Here is a 21,793-nt window from a genome sequence, read left to right as displayed (position 1 = left end):
ACAGAATGGCTAATGAAATATGGGCAGAGGTTCGTGAGATGGTACAGGAGACAGGGATCAAGACCATGCCCAAGAAAAAGAAATGCAAAAAAGCAAAATGGCTGTCCAAGAAAGCCTTATAAGTAGCTGTGAAAAGAAGAGAAGCAAAAAGCAAAGGAGAAAAGGAAAGGTATACCCATTTGAATGCAGGGATCCAAAGAATAGCAAGGAGAGATAAGAAAGCCTTTCTCAGTGATCAATGCAAAGAAATAGAGGAAAACAATAGATGGGAAAGACCAGAGATCTCATCAAGAAAACTCGAGATACCAGGGGAACATTTCATGCAAAGATGGGCTCAATAAAGGACAGAAATGGTATGGACCTAACAGAAGCAGAAGATATTAAGAAGAGGTGGCAAGAATACACAGAAGAAATATACAAAAATGATTGTCACTACCCAGATAATCACGATGGTATGGTCATTCATCTAGAGCCAGACACCCTGGAATGTGAGGTCAAGGGGACCTTCAGAAGCATCACTATGAACAAAGCTAGTGGAGGTGATGGAATTCCAGTTGAGCTATTTCAAATCCTAAAAGGTGATATTGTGAAACCACTGCACTCAATATGCCAGCAAATTTGAAAACTCAGCAGTGGCCACAGGACTGGAAAAGGTTAGTTTTCATTCCAATCCCAAAGAATGACAATGCCAAAGAATGCTCAAACTACCACACAATTGCACTCATCTCACATGCTAGTAAAGTCATGCACAAAATTCTCCAAGCCAGGCTTCAATAATACATGAACCATGAACTTCCAGATGTTCAAGTTGGTTTTAGAAAAGGCAGAGGAACCAGAGATCAAATTGCCAACATAAGCTGGCTCATCAAGAAATGAAGAGAGTTCCAGAAAGACATCTATTTCTGCTTTATTGACTATGCCAAAACCTTTGACTGTGTGGATCACAATAAACTGTGGAACATTCTGAAAGAAATGAGAATACCAGACCACCTGACCTGCCTCTTGAGAAACCTGTATGCAGGTCAGGAAGCAACAGTTAGAACTGGACATGGAACAACAGATTGGTTCCACATAGGGAAAGGAATATGTCAAGGCTGTATATTGTCACCCTGCTTATTTAACTTATATGCAGAGTACATCATGAGGAACGCTGGGCTGGAAGAAGCACAAGCTGGAATCAAGATTGCCAGGAGAAATATCAATAACCTCATATATGCAGATGACACCACCCTTATGGCAGAAAGTGAAGAAGAGTGAAAGAGCTTCTTGATAAAAGTGAAAGAGGAGAGAAAAAGGTTAGCTTGAAGTTCAACATTCAGAAAACTAAGATCATGGCATCTGGTCCCATCAGTTCATGGCAAACAAACGGAAAAACAGTGGAAACAGTGGCTGAGTTTATTTTCCTGGTCTCCAAAATCACTGCTGATGATGACTGAAGCCATGAAATTTAAGTAGAGAAATTAGTTTGACAACAAAGGTCTGTTTAGTCAAGGCTATGGTTTTTCCAGTAGTCATGTATGGATGTGAGAGTTGGACTGTTTAGAAAGCTGATCACCGAAGAATTGATGCTTTTGAACTGTGGTGTTGGAGAAGACTCTTGAGAGTCTCTTGGACTGCAAGGAAATCAAACCATTCAGTCCTAAACAAAATCAGTCCTCAATATTCATTAGAAGGACTGATGTTGAGGCTGAAACTCCAATACTTTTGCCACCTGATGCGAAGGGCTGACTCATTTGAAAAGACCCTGATGCTGTGAAAGATTGCAGGCAGGAGGAGAAGGGGACGACAGAAGATGAAATGGTCAGATGGCAACACCAACTCAATAGACATGAGTTTGGGTAAACTTTGGTAGTTGGTGATGGACAGGAAGGCTTGGCATGCTGCAGTTCATGGGGTCACAAGAGTCAAACAAGACTGAGCAACTGAACTTAACTGAACATCATATGTAGTTGGCTGAATCTGAGGATGATTAACTGAGGATAGGAAGAGACGACTGTGATTTATATGTAATACATAATATATATTTCTTTTATATTTGAAAATTCCGATTTTCAGACAAGCTGTCCTTTGCTTTTCCAATAGGGAGAGATTAGAATTGTAACGGGAATTATCAAACTATTCTGATATGACCAACCATCCAAAATGATATAATTCTAGAATGTGGTATGGAAATAAAACTCATGTAAATTTTTTATTTTTTTACTATTTTAGCATTTTACTAAAAGGACTTTGAATGTCTCGTCACAGCTCAATTATATGTCCTCCTATATCATTCCTATAATCAGTCCTATATCACTTCTATATTTCACTCCTATAATTGATTGTATCGATTATAACTCTTCCTCCCTGACATGCATGGAATGGTGAGAACCAGTCTTAATCTTGTTGGCAGTGTGCAAAATATCTTACAGAACTGAGGACGTCACCTTTGGCAGTGAAGGACACACAAAGGCAAGAAACTGTGACTTATACACCGACTGGTAGAAGCATGAAGAGTACCCATGCCCAAGGTTATGGCCTGAGTCAGCAGGGAGAGCCCTGCAGAGAGCTCTTCATTCCAATAGTTCATTGGATTCTGTGTTACCGTCTGTGTGTATTAATCCACTGAACAGCCAAAGAAATAAGCAAGGATGTAAGAGCTGCCCCAGGAAGCTTATGTGGTGGCTCAGATAGCAAAGAATCTACCAGTAGTGCAGGAGACAAGTTCAAGCCCTGGACTGGGAAGGTCCCCTGGAGAAGCGAAAAGCTACCCACTCCATGTTGATACAAGTCTAGCTTTTTAGGTCCATTTAAATTCCCGTTAAAGGATATTGATCTCTTCCCTTGAAAAGGCATGGTTTCAAACGACCTATCAGTAATCACAATTGGAACAGGTTAATTCAAGAAATGCTAGTATATGGGAAAACCATGGCATGAAAAGTGTTCCTAGGACAAATTTTGCATATGTGAATAAACCTTGTCAGACACGGAGTATAAGACATGTTTCATAAGTGTCACTGTGAAGGAGAGGAGAGGAATAGAGTAGTGCCTAAAGGGAAATTAGAGAGCATATATGTATTGTTAAAAACTGTACAAAATGAGGTTTATCACTTTAAAGAATATTTAGTAAAACCAGAGATAGGAAGAGGAGAAAATTTAGATCCAATTTAGAGAGGAAATAACTTATGGAGTAAGAACCCTGAAGAATCCTCTTGATAATAGAGCTTGGAACCCCTAGATGGCTTGATTCAAACAGGGAAAGAAACTAGGAGCTTGCAGAAAATGGACAGGAAGATATCTGAGACCAAAAGTTTGTCAACAAGCTTCTTGATGACATGAAGGAAATAATATTTGAGGTTTTCTTTTGAATGTGAACATAAGCGATACTTTGAATCCTCTATCCCCTCAGAAATATGTGACCTTAAGAAAGGTGATGATTACATATCAGAGGATGCTTCTGTTGCTCCGGGAGGAGGAGCAACTGCATCTGGAGGCCCTGGAGAGAGAAGCCAAGGAAATTTGTGAACAACTCGAGGAGAGTATGTTCAGAATGACTCAGTACAGAGCAAGTCTGAAAGAAATGCACAGAGAGCTGACTGGGGTATGCTGCAAGCCGGACACGGAGCTGTTCCAGGTGAGAGAGGAGGGTCCATCCTCAGAGAGAGAAACACTCTTCTAGACGAGCTGCTGTGACACTGAAATATTACCTATCCAGACATATGGTAACAAAATCAGCAAAATTCTGTGACCAGGGGAAAGTTAATTTTCTTAGCATAAATCTCACTATACATCCCCCTAAATCCTTGTCACTCTCTGCTATCCATACCCTGAGGACACTGAGGTTTTTCCTGTCATCTAGGTAAGATATTTAGAACTGGTATCAATTTTAAAGCACTCTATAATTCATTTTATTCAGTTGTCTGTTTTACTTTAATTATTATTATAAATGGTGAGATTTCTCCTTGAACATAGCACTGAGCAATGAGTGACATTGGAAACCTAGATGTTGATGCATCATGACACAGACCCTTCCTGCCCCTTTTCCTTCCTTAATGTGCCCTGAGGAAGCCCATCATGTTTTAGTTTAGGCTCGGCTATGAAGATAGCTTCTGAGTGTTGTCTAGAAAAGAATTAGCCATAACTTATACACAAACAGAAATAGTAAAGAACATGAAAAAGGATAGAACTCTCAAGATTAACATGATCTTTTCTTTTTGGTTTTTCGTTGACAGGACTTGGAAAATGTATTGGAAAGGCGAGTATACACTAATGATTTTTGATTTCTGAAAAATTTGTTGTCTTTTTCATGAAGTGGACTCACCGTTGTTCCTTGGGACCATGGGGAATCGATTTCAGGTCCTCCCCCATTCCCAAATTCCAGGATAAAGAAGTCTTTGTACATAATGCTATAGTATTTGCAGATAAATTCTAAGTATGTTCCTGTACACTTTGCCATCTCTAGTCAACTTATTACAACTGACATAATACAGTGTAAATTAAATGCAACATAAGTCATTCCCCGGGATGTGGCATTTTCAAGTTTCACCTTTTTGAAACTTTCTGTAAATTTTTTTCTGATTTTTTTCCATTCAGAACAAGGGCAAAGGAGAAAGGAAGTTTAGACTGGGAATCTGGGATTGACCTGTACACACCGTTTAAGAAATATAGTCAGAAAAGTAGCTCTACAAGCTCCTATTATAAAATAAATAAATAAATAAACAAATAAATAGCCCAGAATTTACAGATTGAATCCATGTGTGAATCCATAGGTACAGAACACTAGCATATGTATTATCAATATCATCTTTTTGGCCGTTTTCTATTTTATTTCAAAAGCACTTTAAGGACTTCTGATCCTTGGTCTCAGAAGTTTCCTTTTCATTTGATTGAAAACAAATATACCTGAGAAAGTGAAAGTCACTCACTCATGTCTGACTCTTTGAGACCTCATGGACTATACAGTCCATGGAATTCTCCAGGCCAGATTACTGGAGTGGGTAGCCTTTCCTTTCTCCAGGGGACCTTTCCAACCAAGAGATTGAACCCAGGTCCCCCGCTTTGCAGGTGGATTCTTTACCAGCTGAGCCACAAGGGAAGCCCAAGAACACTAGAGTGGGTAGCCTATCCCTTCTCCAGCAGATCTTCCCGACCCCAGGAGTTGAACCAGGGTCTCCTGCATTGCAGGTGGTGTCTTTACCAGCTAAGCTATGAGGGAAACACATGTACCTGAGAACCTGCTGACATTCTTCTCTTTGTTCCACCCACTCACCCCGTCCTCTCCAACCTCACCAAAATAAAACTTAGTGAAGGTATTTTTCTAGGATATCACAGAGGAAGCACCTACCCTAGTGAGTTGGAAGGTGAGAAAATTATGAAAGAAACATATTCCTCACACATGACAAGTGAGACTGTGATATTGCTAATGCTGATTAGCAGTGACTCAGCCTGTTCCATCACAGCAAGCCCCCTGCAGGCAGGACCTCACAGGGAGTTGCTTCCTGCTGCCCACTCAAAAGCAGTGACTTTCAGGAACAGGGCAGCCAGGTTGGACCTGGGTCACTTTGCTGGGCTGACAAGAGTAAACATATCAGGTCAGTGAGCACTTCTTTTTGACACAGAATGCATCCTTGATGACTACTTTGTGAGTGTAGTCTCAAAGGCTTAGCCTGAATTTCTTGCTCTCTGTAAAATGCCCAGGGTCTTTGAATTGATGGAATTGAGGAAGGGAATGAAGTTCAGTGAGTGAAAACTTGGAATAATGTCTGAGAAAAATGGGAAAATTGAAATTTGAGATAATTTCTATTTAGTAAAAAATATGGGAACATTTTTATATTCTCATGTGAGTAGAATATATTGTATATGCAAATCACCAAAAGGAGGAGAATCCTGAGAACATATCCTGCGGTGAAGTCTGCTGTTTTGCAATGCTCACAGGATTATCCTTTGGTCTTGACATGGAACCCGTGTCCTTTGTTAAAGGGCTGACTTGGCACAGATGCAGAAGCCTCAGCCCGTGAACCCAGGGCTCCCTTCCTGGCCTGTCTCTGGATTCCTACACAGGCTGAACCACTTCAGAGGTAACAGTCAGCTTTTTGATGATCAGGACTTCATTTCTTTAGACCTTCTTAGCTTAGGAACGAACATTTCTGATACGTATTCTTGGATATGAAGGAGGTGCATAAATTCCTGAAATTGTTAACATCTTTTCTGCCACTATAGTCAGATTTCAAACATCAAGGCTGACGTTTGCCACCTGTAGTTTCCTGAAAATGCCAATCCAGACACAGATATTTAGATATATTTGACACAAACAGCAGCAATGAATCAAAGTTCCTGATTCTCCACATTCTCTCCGTATTTGGTGATGTCCCTCTTGGGATTTTGACAATTCTTACACATGTGCTGTGGTATCTTATTGCTGTTTTAAAGCCTTTTGCTTTTCAGGCATTTCATTTTTTTTTCCACTCCCTTCATTTTCTCTTATTCTTTGTCCCTTGAGTGAGCAGACAGTCTTTTATTTTGTTCATTTGTGTGTTAAACATCCTTTTGTGAGATTGATTGCAAGGCATATTGGGATACGATCTGAGAATTTTAAACTGCAAAAGAAGCTTCATAATCCTCAATATGAATCTCAATTGAGATTGAGACAGTTTTCATTTACATTCTTAAGGGTAAAGCGAATGACAGAAGGGACATATCTAAGCAGAGTGAGCTTCTCTCATGTATCCCAAAGGAGAGTGACTTTCTGCTTTTTTTCTCCACAGATACATGGAATCCCACAGACTGCTGGACTTCAGAAAGAACTCACCTGCTCAATCTTGAGAGCGCAGATGGTGGAAATACTGCTGAGGTGTCTGAACTGCTGGGACCATACGTTTCCCAAAAACCTAGAAAATGTGCTGCTTAAAAGCCAAAATAACTAGTCCAGAGAAGACATTGTACAGTTACTGGAATACACACACACAAAAAAAATCCATCCAGTGACAAACACATGTTCAAAATAACCCAGTCAGTGAAGGACTGGGAAAAAATAGCTTGTAAAGAACTTTCTGGGGAAATGTACAAACTCAAATGGTTAGAGATTTCCCATAATGTGAGAAAGTTTCACGCTTTGACAGAATTAGTCCTAGAATCTAAGGAAAATGTTAAAAATCCTTCCAAAAGCAGAAAATACAAGAAACATCCTGATTTACCCAAGAAGCCCCTGACAGCTTACCTGCGCTTTTTTAAAGAGATGAGACCTCAGTTCCTTCAAAAACTCCCAAGATGAGCAACAAGGAGCTGACCAAGGTTCTGTCTGAGGAATACAGGAAGCTTCCAGAACAGCTCAAGCTGAAATACAGTCAAGATTTCCAGAAAGAGAAACAGGAGTTTCAGGAGGATATGGCTCTATTCAAAGAACGGCACCCTGAACTAATCCAGAACTCCAAGAAACCTGATGTCCCCAAAGGAAGTCAAAGCGAAGTGCCAAAGATGTTTCAGGAAAATGTGCAAAAAGTGAAGTCTCCCCCAGAAAACAATTTACTCATGAAGTGGAAATTCCACGGAAAGCCCAAGAAGCCCCCGATGAATGGCTATCGCATGTTCCACCAAGGTCTCTGGTCGAGCAGGGAGCTAAAAGTGGTGCCCCTGAGGGAGCGCATGGTGGAGATCAGTAGATGCTGGCAGCAGGTCCCCCAGGGCCAGAAGGAGTTTTATAAGAAGCAGGCAGAGGGACTGCAGACACAGTACAAGGTGGACCTTGATCTCTGGCTCAGGACTCTGTCTCCTGAAGAATATGCTGCTTACAGAGAGGCAACCTGTGCTAAGCATAAAAACGTGAGCATGATGGGGTACCCGAACCCAAAGATTAGAAGGATGGATCTGCAGTCCCCATCATCAGGGAGTCTGCAAGGAAGGCTTAGAGAGGACCCGAGGCTTCAGGCTGCAGAGTCAGAATCATCAGATATGATTGGAGAACATTCTCCTGCCTCAGGGATATCAGAGGAAAATGAGGAAGAGGAGGAAGGCAGCTCCTCAGCCCCCAGCAGTGAGGATGAAGATGGAGATTCTGAGCCGGAGGACCGTGACTTTAGTTCATCGACCTCAGGGGACTCCTCTGACTCGGATTCCAACTGAGTTTAGTTCACAACCTGAAGGAACAGAACTTTCAGCAAAAGTCCATGGGCTCTTCTCTCTATGCCTTTTCATTGCCTTCCTTCTTTCCTTCCCTCTTCATACAAAGTGGGACCTGCTGGGAAGCAGGCATCTTTTGCTGTAATTTCTGGCCTCTCCATCTACCCCATGTTCATCCCAAGAGAAAGTCAATGCAATGACACCTCGGGGAATAAACCCTGAGCTGACTGGGCTGCAGGGCACCCTGGACCAGACTGAGCTCCCTGAACTGGAAAGGTTTGCTCTCCTCACCCTCTGCCTGCCAGACGTGTGGGGGGCTCCAGGGGTCTGTGAGCCCCTTCTCTGTGACCTTGTCCCTCAGGACTCAGGCAGTGAGCTGGGAAGGGAAGATCTGATTGACTGGATGTAGGTGACTTGCCTTTAGGAACATTGTCTCTGCTCCTTGTCTCTGAGGTGAGGAGTTGGCCCTTCCTTATCTTGAAAGTGGGGCTGGGCACATGGGCAGCAGCATTTCTATAATATATTCATCCTTTTAGCTATCAGTGAGATTTTCTTACTGATTTCAAAAATTACAAATTTAAAGCTGCTCCATTTGATTTAACTTTTCCTTAAAGCCAGCATCCTTTGACTCAACTAACTAATTTTCTAGGCCACATCTAAATTCCTTCTGGTTTCCACCGCAACCATCATGTGTTTACCGTGTGAAGTAAATTGCAAGTCGCTCAGTCCTGTCCGACTCTTTGCCACCCCATGGACTATACAGTCCATGGAATTCTCCAGGCCAGGACACTGGAGTGTGTATCTGTTCCCTTCTCCAGGGCATCTTCCCATCCCAGGGATCAAACCTAGGATTGCAGGTGGATACTTTACCAGCTGAGTCACAAGGGAAGCCCAAGAATACTGGAGAGGGTAGCCTATCCCTTCTCCAGTGGATCTTCCTGACCCAGGAATCAAACTAGGGTCTCCTGTTTTGCAGTTGGATTCTTTACCAACTGAGCTATCAAAGAAGCCCTTGATTTATTTGTATTATGTTATGAGATTGTATTAAATAGGTGTCGTGTATAAGTATTTTAGTCCACAGGTTGCTAAGTGGGAATTTATGTAATAGTATGACACTACTTTTATCATTTTTGTTTATTGATATATTTGAAAATATGTTTTAAGCCAGTGACATCTCATTAAACTTTTCTAAACATTCTTCAATGTTTTCAGTTTTGGTTCTCATGGACAGTTAGTATCACACGGTTAGTATCACAAACAGTAAGCTGTGTTCTTACATGTGAAAAGCGTTGAGTGTTGAGGATTCATCATATTCCTTGATGTCTTAATGAAATGTTTTATTCCTTATAAATATACAGGCAGGGAGGTGAGGGGTGCAGACTCGGAGTGTAAAGAGCAGCTCCAGGACCCCTGCAGCCCTCCGCCCCCTCCTGCACATCTTCCAAAGGGGACTCTGGGCTGAGCAGAGTCTCACCCCCGCTTTCCCAGATGTTCCAGGTATACGAGCCATTCTGGGGCCTCAGGGGAAAGCTCCCTCTCCGGACAAAACCACATTGGGCTATCAGAGATTCAGTACCCATGGAGGCAGGGACAAGAATACAGAGCCCAGTGTTGCCGCTTCAAAGGTCTGCAGGGTCCCTTCCTGCTCTGAAGGAAGGTCCCAGTAGGCAGCCATCCGCTGAGTCCAGGGCTGAGTCTACTGGGGCCCTGAACTACTGTTGGCAGATTGGCCTTGGGCGGGCAGGAGATCACCTCCCTCCTGGGTCTAGTCCCTTCAGAAGCCGCAGGACTCCTCGGTACCACAGCAGTTTCTGCACCTTGGGGAATTTTGTGAGCTCCTGGAGAACCACGATTTTTAATCTCTAAACTTCCTCTTGGTCCCTGGGCCTTGGCTATTCCTGGGGATTTTCAGAGCTAATGGAGCAGAAGGCTTTTCCTCAGACCCTCTTGAGATCCAGTCCTTGGGAAAAGGGAGGTCTTTCCTGCCACCAGCCCCTGGAAGCAGGTGTCTGAGACCCTGCAGCTGAAAGAGCTGGGTTCCCAGTCCCCTGGCTCATCCTACTTGCTACTCTGTCTGTCCAGGGGGCTTCAGAGAAGTGGGCCTCTCCATGGTTTGCTCCAGGAGACATGACGTTCCTCATTACCACTGAGCCTAGAGCGGTAATTGTTGGAGCTAGGGTCTCTCAGGTACCTGGTTGCAGGAACCAAGAATGGTGCCTACCTTCCTGTTGAAATTGGTCTTCAACTGCCCGGGACCTACATGACACTTAACCTTGAGTCACTCAATGTTTTTCCATAGATTGACTTAAACATGTCACTACATATTTTCTCTGAGAAAATATCAGAAAGTTAAAAGAAATAAAGTAATTTTGTTTTTTGAAATGTAACAAACAAACAAACACAGTGATATCCAGTGATGTATATATTTATTCCTGTCATTTCTTTCTTTAAACAACAACTACCACATTGGATCCAGAAACAAACTCTTGTAAACAACCAAATATCAATTTTCTCACAGATAAATTCAAATCCATTTGGGGGTTAAATGTTTATGCCAAAGAAAAACAATCTGAAATATTAACATTCTCACTATATATTTAGAGAAGAGTAGTTAACTTTAGTCTGCTGCTACTGCTGCTGCTAAGTCACTTCAGTCGTGTCCAACTCTGTGCGACCCCATAGACGGCAGCCCACCAGGCTCCCCTATCCCTGGGATTCTCAAGGCAAGAACACTGGAGTGGGTTGCCATTTCCTTCTCCAATGCATGAAAGGGAAAATTGTAAGTGAAGTCGCTCAGTAGTGTCCAACTCTTAGCGACCCCATGGACTGTAGCCCACCGGGCTCCTTGCCTCCAGGCAAGAGAACTGGAGTGGGGTGCCATTGCCTTCTCCGAACTTTAGTCTACAAGACCTAAATAATAATAATAGAACAATACAGATTAGCACTCTTTTGATTGATAATTTACATACTACATGTAAATGCTCTTGACAGCCAAGACCGCTTCAGTCAGTTTCCCTCCTAACAGCTTTTCAGTAAACACAAGATGTTCAGTCTGACCTCAGGTTTGGGCTGTGGGATCCTTAGAGAGCAGAAAAGTGGCAGATGACAATCCTGGAAAGTCCAGGCCCACAGAATAAGTCACAAAATTTTCTGTGATTTTCTTGGCCTCAGAAGCAAAGACCCTGCAGGTTCACCGACTACATGGTTCCATGCTTCTGCTGCAACCAGTAGAGGAAACTAGAATCACACCCATCAGTGAGCTGTGTGTGTGTCTCTGTGTGTGTGTGTGTGTTGGGACCAGGCACACTGGGAAGACTGATTGGAATCACTGCCCTCCCTGACATGCCCACCACAGCCAGGGCTCTGGTTCCTTTGCTAAACCTGTTTGCAGTCTTCCTTGCAGTATAGAACGCTGGTTCTATACTCTCTGATTTCTGGGTGTGTTGTGCTGTGCAAGCCTGCTGAACCTCTGGTCCTGTAATTCCATTCTCCATGCCCACTCCCTGCACTCCTGATTCAAGGCTTGGGTTAGGACACGGGATCAGAGGGGTCTGAGGCCACTGCAGCCAGAACAGGACCAACACATGCTATAACTGCACTGTACTGTGCTGCCTATCAAAATCTTGTTGTTGCTGTTGTTTAGTTGCTCAGTCATGTACGACTCTTTGCAACCCCATGGACTGCAGCACATCAGGCTTCCCTGTCCTTCACTGTCTCCTGGAGTTTGTTCAAACTCATTTCCATTGAGTCAATGATGCCATTCAACTATCTCACAATCTGTCTTCCCCTTCTCCTCCTGCCCTCAATCTTTTCCAGCATCAGAGTCTTTTCCAATGAGTCAGCTTTTCCCATCAGGTGGCCTAAGTATTAGAGTTTCAGCTTCACCATCAGTCCTTCCAATGAATATTCAGAGTTGATTTCCTTTAGGATTGATTTGTCTGATCTCCTTGCAGTCCAAGGGACTCTCAAGAGGCTTCCTCAGCACCACAGTTCAAAAGCATCAATTCTTCAGACCTCAACCTTCTTTAGAGTCCAACTCTCACATCCATACATCACTACTGGAAAAACCATAGCTTTGACTATATGAACCTTTGTCAGCAAAGTAAGGTTTCTGTTTTTTAAGATGCTGTCTAAGATTGTCAAAGTTTGTTTTCAAAGGAGCAAGCGTCTTTTAATTTCATGTCTGCAATCACTGTCTGCAGTAATTTTGGAGCACAAGAAATGAAAACTGATTTCATTTTCTCCCCATCTATTTTCCATGAAGAGATGGGACCAGATGCAGTGATATTTGTTTCTGGAATGTTGAGTTTTAAGCCAGCTTTTTCACTCTCCTCTTTCACATTCATCAAGAGGATCCTTAGTTCCTCTTCGCTTTCTGCCATAAGGGTGCTGTCATCTGCATATTTGAGGTTATTGATATTTCTCCTGGCAATAAGTATAATTGCTTCACCTCCCTCTTGAACCTTCCTCCCATCTATTCCCCATTTCACCCCTCTAGGTCTTCACAGAGCACCAGATTAAGCTCCCTGTGCTATAAAGCAACTGCTCACCAGCCATCTACTTTACGTAGGTAATCTGAGCCACCAGGAAAGCCTGGCTCTAGGTTTATCCACCCCAGTTCAAATGACTCAATTCTTTTTTGTGGCTGAGTAATATTCCATTGTATACATGTTATATTCTTTATCCATTCATCCATTGATATGCATTGATACCTCGGTGGCTTTGGTTGCTTCCATTTCCTGACTACTGTAAGTAGCGTTGTAATGTTCATTGAGGTTCATGTGTATTTCTGAATTATTGCTTTCTCAGGACATATGTCCAGTAGTGGTATTGCTGAGTAATATGGTAGTTTTGTTCTGGGTCATTTATGCAAGCAAAGCACACTGCTTGCAATGTAGATGAACCCTGAAAGCATTAAGTGAAAGTAACCAGATATAAAAAGTCATAAATTGTGTGAAACCATTTAATTGAAACTATATAAAATAAAAATTCATGAAGAATAAAACTGGATTAGAGGGGTTGACATGAGATAGGGAGGGGAAAAGGGGCATAAATATTAATGGGCACCAATTTCTATCTGGAATGACAGATATATTCTGAAATTAGAAAGTTCTTTTATCACAAATGTTTGTATATTACTAAAATCCACTGAATTATATACTGTAGTCTGTGGTATGCAACTTTTATGTTAATAGAAGTATTGCATTATTTCAAAAAGAAAAGCAATTGATTATATTCTATGAAATACTCCAAAATAAATTTTTATTGAAAGAAAATTTAATGACCAAACTTAGTCAGGTATCATCCTGTGGTCTCACATGAATTTTCAAAAAGCAATTTCCTCAGAGGAGAAGTAAAAATAAATGGTCACAGAACTTGACATTCATGGAGATCCAAGGCAAAGGAAAGCCTTCAAAGGGAAGGAGAGAGAGGAAGGAAGGAAACTATATATGAGGGAACTCCTGAAAGCATCATAGAAGCTCACAGATCCATTGTCATAATCCAGGAACACGCCAATCCTACCCAGGGGCCTTTCCAGAAACTGAAGTAAGGGTAGGGAATTGGTGAAGAGACTATAATGGCCGTTCACCTTCTTAGAAAATAGAATAAATGCTTCTTCGGCATAAATACTGATGTTAGTATTGCTTACCAAGATGTCCTTACTGACCCCCAGAATCCAGCTGGAGGAGTGAGTCACATCCACCTCCCAGTAATGCCGCCCAGAGGTGAAGGCCTGAGTTCCCCAGGACACAACACTCTCCACAACCCGGGGCTGTCTGGACACACCATGGTCGTCATCTCTGAACATCACACTTGCATCATCAAAGATTGCATGGTGAACGGTCATTGTCTGACTCAGAATGTTATCCACTGCAGAAAGAGCAGAAATCAGGTTAGCGAGTGGGATTTCCAGGTCTCTGAGAGGCAGAAGGCAGAGTTCCCTACCTAGTCAGTTGCTGTTGCTTTTTTTCTTTCATTTTCCCTCCTCCAAGGAAATCCAAAGCAAAGATATTCCCAAAGGTCATGACATTTGATAGAAATCCATAAATGAATAGCTTGAAAGCTTCTGAAAGGGTGTTCTGGCTAATCTTATTCATCTATTCCTTGCCTTTCAATCGTTTTGAGATTTATCTAATAGAATTGCAGTTATTCTACCAAAGCCACTTTCATTTGTGTGTGTGTGAGTGTCACTGCCTCCTGATTTTAGGGACAATAAATGTTCTTTATACAATGGATAAGAAATGCACATGAAATACACAACACATTAAAATCCGGCAATGCCACATTTAACCTTCCAAGAGTGAAATAACCTGAATAAACATAAGATTGATGACTATTCTGAAAACTAAATATTCTGTCTCTTTGGAAAAACATGAGCAACTTGGTTGCTCCCTTTTGCTTTGTCTATGTCAAATGTAACTAAATATGTGTATATGACTTTGCATTTTCATTAAACTACAGGTTGGAAAGTCCACCTTTGATCTTTGCAATCCAACTACAGTTCAGTTCAGTTCAGTTCAGTTCAGTCGCTCAGTCGTGTCCGACTCTCCGCGACCCCATGAATCACAGCACGCCAGGCCTCCCTGTCCATCACCAACTCCCGGAGTACACTCAAACTCATGTCCACAGAGTCGGTGATGCCATCCAGCCATCTCATTCTCCGTCGTCCCCTTCTCCTCCCGCCCCCAACCTTTCCCAGCATCAGAGTCTTTTCCAGTGAGTCAACTCGTCGCATGAGGTGGCCAAAGTATTGCAGTTTCAGCTTTAGCATCAGTCCCTCCAATGAACATCCAGGATTGATCTCCTTTAGAATGGACTGGTTGGATCTCCTTGCAGTATAAGGGACTCTCAAGAGTCTTCTCCAACACCACAGTTCAAAAGCATCGATTCTTCGGCGATCAGCCTTCTTCACAGTCCAACTCTCACATCCATACATGACCACGGGAAAAACCATTGCCTTGACTAGACGGACCTTGGTTGGCAAAATGATGTCTCTGCTTTTTAATATACTATCAAGGTTGGTCATAACTTTCCTTCCAAGGAGCAAGCGTCTTTTAATTTCATGGCTGCAATCAGCATCTGCAGTGATTTTGGAGCCCAAAAAAACAAAGTCTGACACTGTCTCCACTGTTTTTCCATCTATTTCCCATGAAGTGATGGGACCAGATGCCATGATCTTTGTTTTCTGAATGTTGAGCTTCAAACCAACCTTTTCACTCTCCTCTTTCACTTTCATCAAGAGGCTTTTGAGTTCCTCTTCACTTTCTGCCATAAGGGTAGTGTCATCTGCATATCTGAGGTTATTGATATTTCTCCCGGCAATCTTGATTCCAGCTTGTGCTTCTTCCAGCCCAGCATTCCTCATGATGTACTCTGCATATAAGTTAAATAAGCAAGGTGACAATATACAACCTTGACGTACACCTTTTCCTATTTGGAACCAGTCTGTTGTTCCATGTCCAGTTCTAACTGTTGCTTCCTGACCTGCATACAGGTTTCTCAAGAGGCAGGTCAGGTGGTCTGGGATTCCCATCTCTTTCAGAATGTTCCACAGTTTATTGTGATCCACACAGTCAAAGGCTTTGGCATAGTCAATGAAGCAGAAATAGATGTTTTTCTGAAACTCTCTTGCTTTCTCCATGATCCAGCGGCAGAGACAGAAAAAATGTAACAACTCTGGGAAGTTAGGTATTACCATCATTTCAGAAAAATAACAATACAAATCACCTTCCTAGGAAGCTCTAAAGAAATGCAGTCCTGATCACCAAAGGGCTGACCCTTACCTCTGAAGTTGTTCACCATGTCCAGAACTCCAGAGACAGGCCAGCAAGTGAGCTCTGGGTTCACTGGCTGAGGCTTCTGCATCTCTGCCAAGTCAGTCCTGTAACAAATGACACCCATTACATTTCAAGGCCAAAGTCTAATCACATGACCATTACCAGAAAGTAGTTTTTAACCCAGGACATTTTGTTAGAATTCTCCTATTTGTGGTGAATTGTATACATAAAATATTCTACACAGTTGGAAATATAAAAACTTTACCATATCTTTTCCTAAATATAAATTATATCAAATTACAACTTACTCATTGTTCTCAGACATTAATCCAGTTTTCAGCTCATTGAACCTCATTCCCTTCCTCTATTCCATTTTATGTAATACAAAGATCCTGGGCATTGTACAGAGAGAAAAAGTTCAGTCAGCAAGAGTTTTCAGTCAGCAAGTTGTCATCAAGGATATATTCAGTGTCTACAGGGAAGAGTTCATTAACCAGATGTGTTAGCTCTTGTCAGATCAGCTAGGGACTCTAATCGCAGTCTGGTTACCTTAGTCCAAAGAGTGTTAACTTCTCAGTGGGCAGAGGAAAGCCACTCTAAGACCCTGCCTACAAGGGAGCTTGCCATGATGAAAGACTGAGTCACTGCTACTCCTCGGAACAAAAGCACAGTTCCTCTCATTATTCTTAGGGAATTTGCCTCTTTCAGGCCATTTTTACCTTCCAACTCACTTGGGTAGGTACTTCCTTTACGAGATATTAGAAAATTCCTTCCTGGTAAGGCTGGAGAGGATGGAGTGAGTGGGTAAAACATAGCCCAGAATGTCAGAATGTTTTCAGATATATTGATTTCAGCCAAATGAAAAAGAAAACTTCTGAGGCCAAAGATTCAAATTATTTTGAAATAAAATAGAAAATAGCCAAAAAGACAATTTTGGTCATCTATATATGAAGGTTCTATGCCTATGGATTTACACATGGATTAAATTTGTAAATTCTGGGTTGTTTGTTTATGTATTTATTTATTTACACATTTATTTTATAGGAAGTACTTATTGGACAAAGCTATTTTAAATGTATTTTAAATGTAGTAGTATGTACATGTCAATATGAAATTCCCAGTCTATCCATTTCCACAACCTTATCCCTGGCTCTGGATGGAAAACACTCAGGAAAAAAAAATTCCAGAAAGTAAAACTTGAGTATTCCACATGCTAGGGAACTATTTACATTGCATTTAATTTACATTCTATATGTTAGTTGTTATATTGTCTAGAGATGACAAAATGCACTGGAGCATGCTTGTAAGTTAACTGCAAACACTATGGCATTTTGTATAAGGAATCCTGCATCCTAGAATTTAGATACTGGGAAGGACCTGAAAACAATCTCCCATGCTACTGTTAGGGGAAGCACATTGACTGAAACAGCCCACCCTGGCCAGGCACCATAGTAACCACTTCCATGAGCTGTTTTATGATGGGAAGTCCTGATAAGGAACAGGGAACTAATAAGCCACCACCAACCGGAAGAGTTTGGGAAAGATCAAAAGGAGACACCACAGGTCTGAACACCTCCCAGAATCCTTCTCTGTGGCATCCATCTTGGCTGAACAAAGCGTGCACCACCAGGAAGGACTCTGAGTCAGAATGATTGGCTAAAGACAACCCGGAAACTAACCCCATCACCATAAATCCTGAGACTGCAAGCCAGGTGGCAGAGCAGTCCTCCTGGGTTCCCATCCTCTCCTGCTCTCTGCCCCGGCACCCTTTCTAAGAAAATCTCTTGCTTTTTCAGTGCACAGTGTCTCCTTGGACAATGCATTTCCAAGTGTTAGACAAGAGCCTGCTTTCAGGCCCTGGGAGGGGTCCCCTTTCCTGCAACAATACTAAGGAATGACTGTGCATCCACTTTATTAAAAAGGAGAACAACTGCTCAGGAAATCATAAAGTATTAGTGTATACTCACGTTTGCAATATGTTTCCCAAGGCCTGCAATGAGAAAAAAAAAAGAAAAGATCATGAGTTTTCCATCCTTTTGCTCAATAAGGTTGTTTTGCTACTTCTTCTCTATTTCTTCTCTATTCTTTGTTCTATAAGATTGTTCTGCTAATTCTCTTCTAAGGCATACTCAGAAGACGTGTTAATAACTCAGCCTAAGCTAAAACATGAGGGGCTCACTCAGGGCACATTAAGGAAGGAAGGAGGTCAGAAGAGTGTGTGTATTGATGCAGCGACATCTAGGATTCCATTATTAATAATTGCCAGGGCTATTCCCAAGGACGGAGCTCACCATTTAACAAAAAAAACTGAACCAAAACAGGGAACCATATAAAACAAATTAGAGTGAAATTTATGACTAGTTCTAACAATCTTGCCTAGAGAACAGGCAAAACTTCAATGTCTCCAGAAAATTTGGGATAATGAGGAGTGACAAGGATTAAGGGGAATGCATATTGAGATTTACTCCGAGAATATTAACTTTCACCTGGTCATGGAATTCTTCTGATTTTGGATCATTGGTCTGGATAGTACTCCTGATCACACTGAAAAATATAGTCATATTTTAGCTAAGAAGTGGGCAGAAATCTTTCAAAGATTACGAGGATACGGTGAAATAAGTGATTAGACAAATACAGTAATAGGAGTCTACTAGCATCATCCCTTAGCTGAGAGTAACAGTATATGCTGGGAACATTTCAGTGTCACAGCGGCTTGTCTAGAAGAGTGCTTCTCTCTCTGAGGATGGACCCTCCTTTCTCACCTGGAGCAGCTCCGTGTCCGGCTTGTGGCACATCTCGGTCAGCTCTCTGTACATTTCTCTCAAACTTTCTCTGTACTGAGTCATTCTGAACACACTCTCCTTGAGTTGTAGACAAATCTCCTTGGCTTCTTTCTTCAGGGCCTCCAGATGCAGTTTCTCCTCCTCCTGAAGCAATGGATGCATCCTCTGATATTCAAATTTAATCATCACCTTCCTTAAGGCCACATATTTCTGAGGGGATAGTGGATTCAAAACATTGCTTATTTCACATTCAAAAAAAATTTTTTTCAAATATAATTTCCTAGATGTCATCAAGAAAGTTCTTGACAAACTGTTTGCCTCACATATCTTCCTGTCCATGATCTCTCTGAGTTCCTAATTTTTCCCTGTTTGAATCAAGCCATCTGAGGGGTCCCAAGTTCTGCCCTCAGGAGGATTCTTCAGGGTTCTTACTCCATCAATTATTTCCTCTCTAACGTGGATCTTGTTTTTTGCTTGCTCCTTGCCATGGTTTTTCTAAATGTTCTTTAATGAGGTGAATGTAATTCTGTGGTTTTTAAAACATGCTCTCTTTTCCCATTAGGTACTACTCTATTCCTCTCCTCTGCTTGAAAGTCACATTTAGCGCAGTGTTGTCTTTTATGTCATTTCTGAGAAGTTTTAACCAAATCATCAAAATCTGGCCTAGGAACACTTTTCATGCTGTGGTTTTCCCATATACTAGTATTCCTTGAACTAGCATGTATTGTGATTACTGATAGGTCATTTAAAACCACACCTTTTCAAGGGAAGAGATTAATATCCTTCAATGGGAATATAAGCAGGTCTAAAAGCTAGAATTATATCAATATCTATAAAATAAATAGTAACTTTTTTATTCTTACCTTAAATGACCGAGTTTTTTTAGCTTCCTGATTCAGAATGGTTTGCATTTCTTCTCTCATTTTCCTTAAAAAGCCCATTCTCTTAAGGAGTTTCTCCTGCAAAATATCCATGGGATTTAGTGACAAAGAAGATGATAATGAAAATTGCATCCCCTTATTCATGATCAAAGACAGTTGTTGGTTACACAGAAACTCTGAGTTAGAATGCTGTAGTCAGATTTTCCCACACTAATCTGCAAAGTGTATGCTAGAGAATTTAGTAAACATTACAGACACTAAAATACATGTCCTAAGAAACTGAGACTCACATATTTATATAGCTTGATTAGGAGAGCCTCAAGCTCCCCAGAAGCCTGTGTCCCTGGTGCCTCCCGCCCCGGGATGCTGCATTTCGAACACGTGTGGACAATTGGGCAACAACACTGAAAGGACACATTATATGTGAGGATCCACACTCAGAAATCCCACTCCACTGTCTCCACCCCCATCACCATCCTAGCATCCTCGCCTTCCTCTCTGACTTAGGAGCCTCTAGATCCCAAACTGCTCTAGAGGCATCACCTACCCGGGACTCCTCAGCAGCCCTGTGTATCGGACTGTGGCTGTGAGCTGCGTGCTCGGGGCCTTCAGAGCAGGGCCCACAGAGCAGGGTCTGGTCAGCCTCACAGAAGAGGCCTTTGGCTTCCTGGTGTGTCACACAGATCTGCTCCTCAGAGCTGTGGTCGTGGGCAGCTCTGGCCTGTCTGGCAAGCAAAGCCAGCCTCTTGAGAACAATATTGGTTTTGAAATCGGGCCTCTCTGATATTCCCCTGCACTCAGGGCAGCTCTTTGGAATCCAGTCTTCCTTCCAGCAAAGGCTCAGACAGGGACGGCAGAAGCTGTGCCCGCAGTCTATGGTGACGGGGTCCAAGAAGTAGTTCATGCAGATGGAGCAGGTGAGTTCATTCTGGAAGGTTTCCAGTGTGTCTGAACCCATGTTTCTAAATGTTAAAGAGATAAATAGAAAATGTAAGAGAAAAAAAATCTTTCTTCTTGCCTCGATTGAGGAAAATAAGCCTTTGTCACAGTCCTGTCTTAAACTCTAATTTCCATATTTGCTAATCTCCAATACAAACCTGTGTGTTAAGTCGCTTCAGTTGTGTCCAACTCTTTGTGACCCTTTGGACTGTAGCCCGCCAGTCTCCCCTGTCCATGGTATTCTCCAGACAAGGATACTGGAGTGGGTTGCCGTGCCTTACTCCAGATCTTTCATACCCAGGAAATGAACCCATGTCTCTTACATGTTGTGCATTGGCAGGCAGGCTCTTTACCACTATCACCACTTGGACTTCCCTGATGGCACAGCAGGTGAAGAATCTGTCTGCAGCACAGGAGATGCGGGTTTGATCCCTGGGTCAGGAAGATCCCCTGGAGAATGAAATGTCAATCCACTCCAGTACGCCTGTCTGGGAAATCCCATGGTTATGGGAGCCTGGTGGGCTATAGTCGATTGAGTCACGAAGAGCTGGGCATGACCGAGTGACTAAACACAAGCACAGTAGAAACCTAGAAATGGTGGTTACAAACAGGTTGGATCCATGCTGTAATAAAAAGGATGGAATTAGATAAGAGAGTCACTAGCAACACTTTTTGTTTAAAGTTCTCCTGAGGGTAAATGTTAGGATGACTCCAGGGTTACTTGTGTCAGCTGATTGGTACTAAAGCACATATACAGTCTCCTTCAGTCTCTCTCCATTCCTCCCTGACTGGAACCAGCACTAGCACACACTTTGTCTCTACACTTCAAAGTGACATATATGCTTTTCTAAAGTCAAATGAAATTGTTTGTGAATAACTTAAACTTAATATAATCAATGCTGGCTTTCACTTTGATGTCCTAAAACTGTAAACAGGTCGGTGTTTGCTTATAACTTAAATAGCAAAACTACTCCTTTCAAGAGGGAAAAAAAAAAAGTCAATTGCTCGTTCAGGAAAACGATTTTTCCTGGAGTCAATTTAAACCACCAGAGCCTGTCATATTTTGAACTGGTAAATATTCCCAGTTAATAATAATCAGTAAAAAAAAAAAAAAAAGAATCAATTGTTTAATAAACCAAAGAAATATGTTTGAATATATACAAGGATTTCCTCTCTACAGTAGAAATTCCAGACATGTGGTTAATGGAAGAACAGCAGATTCTTTATTTTCTTAAATATCCCTCTTGATCCATTCCACTTCTTTGGAATCTCTACCGGTTGATTGAATCCATTCTGAACACTTTTCACTTATGGACTG

The 21,793-nt window shown here is 41.9% G+C and overlaps 1 protein-coding gene and 1 pseudogene across 1 annotated transcript; one reads left to right on the top strand and one right to left on the bottom strand.

Annotated features, from left to right (window-relative positions):
* Nucleotides 1–3,430: 3,430 nt before the first annotated feature.
* Nucleotides 3,431–8,097, top strand: LOC129548381 (upstream-binding factor 1-like protein 1; annotated as a pseudogene).
* Nucleotides 8,098–13,477: 5,380 nt separating this feature from the next.
* Nucleotides 13,478–20,494, bottom strand: LOC129548565 (tripartite motif-containing protein 64-like). Its single transcript, XM_088832347.1, has 6 exons — nt 20,084–20,494; nt 19,519–19,614; nt 18,622–18,865; nt 17,772–17,781; nt 15,879–15,976; nt 13,478–13,965 (listed from the first exon to the last, which is right to left on the bottom strand). Exons 1-6 carry the CDS (start codon nt 20,492–20,494, stop codon nt 13,478–13,480), a joined length of 1,347 nt encoding a protein of 448 aa, XP_088688473.1.
* Nucleotides 20,495–21,793: the final 1,299 nt, after the last annotated feature.

Source organism: Moschus berezovskii, chromosome 25 (assembly GCF_049115385.1).
Source record: "Moschus berezovskii isolate FMDL1 chromosome 25, NW_MosBer_1.0, whole genome shotgun sequence".
Taxonomy (NCBI): domain Eukaryota; kingdom Metazoa; phylum Chordata; class Mammalia; order Artiodactyla; family Moschidae; genus Moschus; species Moschus berezovskii.
Note: the sequence above shows the minus strand (reverse complement) of the source record. Positions and strands in the feature narration are given on the sequence as shown.

Coding starts and splice junctions, on each gene's coding strand:
- LOC129548565 (XM_088832347.1), bottom strand. CDS start 20,494: ATGGGTTCAGACACACTGGAAACCTTCCAGAATGAACTCACCTGCTCC. Junction 19,615..20,083: donor GGGCTGCTGAGGAGTCCCGG/GTAGGTGATGCC, acceptor GATATTTTGCAG/GAGAAACTCCTTAAGAGAAT. Junction 18,866..19,518: donor AAAAAACTCGGTCATTTAAG/GTAAGAATAAAA, acceptor CTATCCCCTCAG/AAATATGTGGCCTTAAGGAA.